At 46.5% G+C, this 5029-nt stretch overlaps 1 protein-coding gene across 1 annotated transcript; it reads right to left on the bottom strand.

Moving 5' to 3' along the window:
* Positions 1-1316: 1316 nt before the first annotated feature.
* islr2 (immunoglobulin superfamily containing leucine-rich repeat 2) lies at positions 1317-5029 on the bottom strand. Its single transcript, XM_084476880.1, has 2 exons — positions 4833-5029; positions 1317-4205 (listed from the first exon to the last, which is right to left on the bottom strand). Exon 2 carries the CDS (start codon positions 4194-4196, stop codon positions 2049-2051), a length of 2148 nt encoding a protein of 715 aa, XP_084333006.1. The 5' UTR covers positions 4197-4205; positions 4833-5029; the 3' UTR covers positions 1317-2048.

Raw genomic sequence — 5029 nt, forward strand, 5'->3', positions numbered from 1 at the left:
GCGTCTCCCTCCCCCCTTTCCCGCCCCCTTTCCCGGTGGAGAGTCGAGACTTCATTCGCAAAGGCTTCTTCTTTTTTTTTGTCCAGGGGTTTATGTCCGTGGAGCAAATGGGTGCAGGATTTGTCCATGCATAGATCTATCTGCATTTTGCTAAAAAGAAGAGAGAAATAAGTGCACTTATAGCAACGTGCCTCAGGTAGTGCTTTAATGTATCCAGTTTAATCTAGCGAGGTCTCTATGGTCCCACGGTCCGCGTGTCTGACTGACTGTCTAACTGTCTGACTGTCTGACTGTGTCTGACTGTGTGAATGTAGCGTCTCCAGCAGAGCAGGAGACCAGCGTGTGTGTGACGGAATTCTTCCACTGCAGTCCACGTTATTTAAAAGGATGCATCGTTCTATCTGACCTTGTGCATTTAGTTAGGGGTGTCACTTTTAAAAACATGAACACATCCATTAGTGTGGCTTGAGGTGTTATTCTGATTTAATGGTGTATGGATTCCATAACAAAAGAAAAAAAAGGGGGTTAAAATGACATCCTTTTCCAGAGCGCAACTGTGATGAGTGACTATTTATAAATTAACAGAATATTATTTTGGGAGACAAATAAATCATTTACAATTTGTTATTAGAGTAGGCCTCTATGTGTTATTTGCATCAAACTTATATTATGTGTAAATTATATGAAGGCCTACCGTAAAATAATAAATGATTTTACATGTCCTCTTTCTAGACTTGTATTTGTGTTTAATACTTCAAGCGTTACATTTAAGCCTATTATTCTACGATCAGGTCTATTCGATAACAAGCAACGTTTATCCAGGTCCCTGCAGCTTTGCATTATTCCACATAACCTTAATTCAGTTTTAGTTTTTCTCGGGCATTGTGTGTATTTATCTGTCAAAGCCAAATAAAAGACCTAGAAATTATACTAAAATAAGAAAGCAACGAAAAGCAGACGAAGGCGTTCGTCTTGCTTGGGGGATTGGACCTATTTATCTAAAGCCAAATCCTTTTTTCCAGCCTTCATATTTTTCATATTAACCTTTTCTCTCTCAAATAAAAGATTGCCTTTTAGATTGTATTAATCGTTTTTAAAAAGGCCGAACTTTAAAAGATCTAGGCCTAGGCCTATGTTGTTTCCCGTCTCTTGCATTCAGTTAAATAACACAGAACAATAATTTGTCATGTTTTATTATTTCCACGTACAGAAAATTATATCAAAAATCTTAAAAGGTCAATGGACTTTTTTTGTTACAACATTTCACAAAAACTCACTAATGCATAAAATCACTGCAGTGAATCCAGATGCTCCGCCGCACCTATCCGCTGATACTTCACCAATATAAACGGTACTGTCGTAAAAAAGAGATAATCCAGTTCACATGGCTTACATCACAGGTTTGACAATCAGGTCTACAGTCCTAGACTACACTAATTAAAACCACACATGGAAACATGCCATGGACACGTCGCCGCAAGAGAAAGGACAGGGTTTAGAAACAATGTACAAATGTATAGAATAGTTGGAGCACCGGTTAAGTAAGAGGTTAAAGTCAACATCTTAAAGCTGCACGTTACACTGAACATTTTCGGGATAATACCTGGGATTTAATAAGAACATCACATGCCTGAACTATAACTGGTTTTCCTTTTGGTCAGAACAAAGGAGCCGACAGCAGCCGCGCCTGGCGCGCCAGGACGCACTGACGACGCGCCAGGACGCACTGACGACGCGCGCGCTGAGGTGCACGCGGACGGACCACAAAACACATGAAATGTCCTCTTTAAAACACAATGCGGCCGTGCCTTTTCCTTTTTGATGTCTTGTAATTAACACATGTGCTTATGTCATGATTTACGAATGTTACACCAATGAATCCCGTCTCCTATCCCGGTAGGTCTACTTTGAGGTAAATTAAACAAGGCTATAGCCATCTTTCCAGGGCTTTGATAGATATTACGTAAAGTAATGGTACACTTGGCTTCCATAAATGTGCGATATCTAAAAGTGATAGTTTTACATTTCACCGGTGACTGGACGCGGGTTCAGCGACTCGGCTGCTTGTAGTTACCGTTGATCTCCTCGGAGATGTTGACCGCCTCGGCGCCGAGCGGCAGTCTGTCGCTGTACTCCGAGCCCATCTCAAACTCCTCCGGGTTCGTTTTGGATGAGGAGCCGGGGATGGACTCCGTGGCCGCCACGCTTCCCTCGAGCTCCCCCTCTCCGTCGATGTCTTCTCCATCGGCCTCCCCCTCTCCCTCTCCCAGCTCGCTGGGTTCCAGGTTTTTCTCGGACTCCACAAAAGAGGCGCGATGATCAAAGTCCCCCGCTATTTGTTTCTCCATCTGATCTGGATTCTGAGCCTTCATGATTAACTTGTACGTCTTCCCTTGATACTTGTATAATAAATGGCAGCAGGTGGCTCCCAGCAAGGGAACGGTGGCCAAAGCCAACAGGAAAGTGCTGACGATCACGATAATCAGCAGAGATGGGATTTTCTTCCTGGTGGTGAAGACAACTTGAACTTGACAGTCCTGGCCTCCATAGGTGAGACAGAGGGTGTAATTGGTACCGGGCTGCAAACCATGGAAACGATAGGCATTAACGCCCTCCTCTATTTTGGACCATTGAACCATTGAGTGTCCGTTGCCAGATTTTACACAAAGGTACAACATGTCGAGAGGGGCTTTTTGTGCTGCAGATTGGCTCAGGCTGAATATCTCTTTATTGACGGTTTCCAGGTTTTGGGTTTGACTGAGATGAAGGTTGGACTTGCTGCTTGGCAGCTGAAGAGGGTTGAGCTGTACTTTGGCCTCCGTCTCTGAAACCTCCAAGGCAATAACACCAAAATCAAACGTATACTGCTTGAGGTCATCCAGGCTGAGGTTGAAGGCATGGTTGGAGATGTATTCACTGCCATCGTTTACTCCACACTTGCCAGCAAACGTCAGGTCCTTTCCGTTGCCAACCACATGGTCCGTGGCAACGTGTTTTCCTGAGGTTCCCGTTGGAGAAACGTCGGTCTTGCCCTCCGATTTCGGCCAGGTGATCACATTGTTTCCGGAGGTTTTAGGGCGTGACGGCTTGTTCACGGCTGTGCTTTTCGGCCCTGCGTTCTCCAGCACGGAGTTCGTGGCGTGCTTTTGTGTTCCAGTCAGAGCGAGCTTCAAGCTGCTTTCCGCCCTCCCTAACTCGTTGGCTGCTGAGCAGCTGTAGTTCCCATCCTCTTTCTTGCTCATACTTGGAATGATTAGGGTGCCATTTTGAAAAATGTGGAAGCGAGACTTTGAGGCCTGGTCATTGATTGGCTGGTCGCTCTCCTCCCCGGCAGAGGGGATGGTGAACTGAAACTTGGGGCTTCCAGCGTTGACCTCCCAGGTGACCTCAGGTTTGGGGTTCCCCTTGGTCTCACAGTTCAGGACGACCATGAAGCCCTCGTAGATCTGTGAGGTCTCCAGGTTGGACTGGTGGGTGAGGACGGCGGTGGGGGGCTTACAGTCCAGTTTAGGCATTTTGGACACCATGATCCCCTTCAGGTCCTCAGGCGCCCCACACAAGATCAACTTCTGGTCAGGGACAGATATCTTGGTGTTGGCGAGCCAGTCCCTCACCCATTCCAGGCGACAGGAACAGGTGAAGGGGTTATCGAAGATCTGGAGGTGGGACATGGAGGTGAGGGCGCTGAAGGTGTCCTCCACAATGCTGGTGAGCTTGTTGTGGTTGATGCGCAGGGACCTCAGCTCCTTGAGTGTGGAAAAGGCGTCCTTTGGCAGGTGAGTCATCTCGTTGTTGTTCATCTTCAGGAGCTGCAGGCCTGTGAGGTTCTGTAGATCAGCCCATGGAAAGTTGACTATTTTGTTATGGCTGACATCCAGGTTACGCAGCTGCACCAGAGGGGCCAAGGTGTTGGTCTCTATGGTGACGATCTCGTTGTGGGCCAGCCACAGGGACGTGACCTGGGTGACATTCACAAAGCTTTTAGCCTTCAGCAGCTTGATCTTGTTGGCAGAGAGACTGAGGGTGGTCACGTTGGGAGGCAGTCCGACCGGTACCAGTAGCAGGTCTTTGTACGCACAATCCGCAAACTGCAGGTTTCCGTATTTATCCACGCAGGTGCATGGTTCTGGACAAGCCCTCGCCGTGCCAACCAGTGTCGTCCACAGAGCCAAGAGCTGCAGGAGCCGAGACGCCATTTTCACCACCTGTAAATAGGACATGTCTAGATGTAAGAACATGTGCAGCCAAGGAGGGAGACCACTATGCTTCAAATGCAACGTGGACCGGGCAGTTTTATAATGCACCCTTTGTGAACCCTCATGAATAAATCACATTTCTGCAGGGAGAAATTACCCACTGGACATAATAGAAGGGGATAACTGATCTAAATATAGGCCTAGCAGGGTTGTGCCTATCTGAGATGAACACAACATTAAAAAGACGTTGCCAGACAATCATGACAAATGCATCGGACAGACTTCAATGTCAAATACTACTGTCGACGTCAGCACAAAACTGACTCTATATGTTCACCGAACAAAACAAGGTTTTTGGTTTCACTACAGGCGCACAAATTAAAGATACAGACAACACCCAGTGTCAGGGAGCGGTTGTTCTCCAAAGTGATCTGAAAGTGATCCGACAAGATACGGACCTGTCCGCCCGTGAAGCGGGTGCACGTCGAGCATCATATGCACCCTAAATGCTCCGTGTTGCCATCATTTAAAATACGACCACATAGATTGTCCATGTCTGCTAAGAAAAGGGGGTAGGACTGCTTCATAATAATCACGACTGATATGTCACTGCGGTAACTTAGTGAATCGTCTTACCTGATGTGCTTCAGTTCCAGCGTCTAATAGCCTAGATCACACTGTGGAAGTTAAAGTAGGTCTATTTTACAATAAGTTTAATGGTTGTAAAAAACAGTATCCTCGGATTTAGTGGATCCTATTGAATTACTTTTGAAGACCACGCAAGTATGCATAAAAGGCGCTTGAAGAAACATTTTCCTCCCGGTGATGCGCGG

The sequence above is a fragment of the Micromesistius poutassou genome, assembly GCF_964030765.1.
Source record: "Micromesistius poutassou genome assembly, chromosome: 13".
Taxonomy (NCBI): domain Eukaryota; kingdom Metazoa; phylum Chordata; class Actinopteri; order Gadiformes; family Gadidae; genus Micromesistius; species Micromesistius poutassou.

Excerpts from the sequence above, each read along its gene's own strand:
- islr2 (XM_084476880.1), bottom strand. The coding sequence starts at position 4,196 with ATGGCGTCTCGGCTCCTGCAGCTCTTGGCTCTGTGGACGACACTGGTT.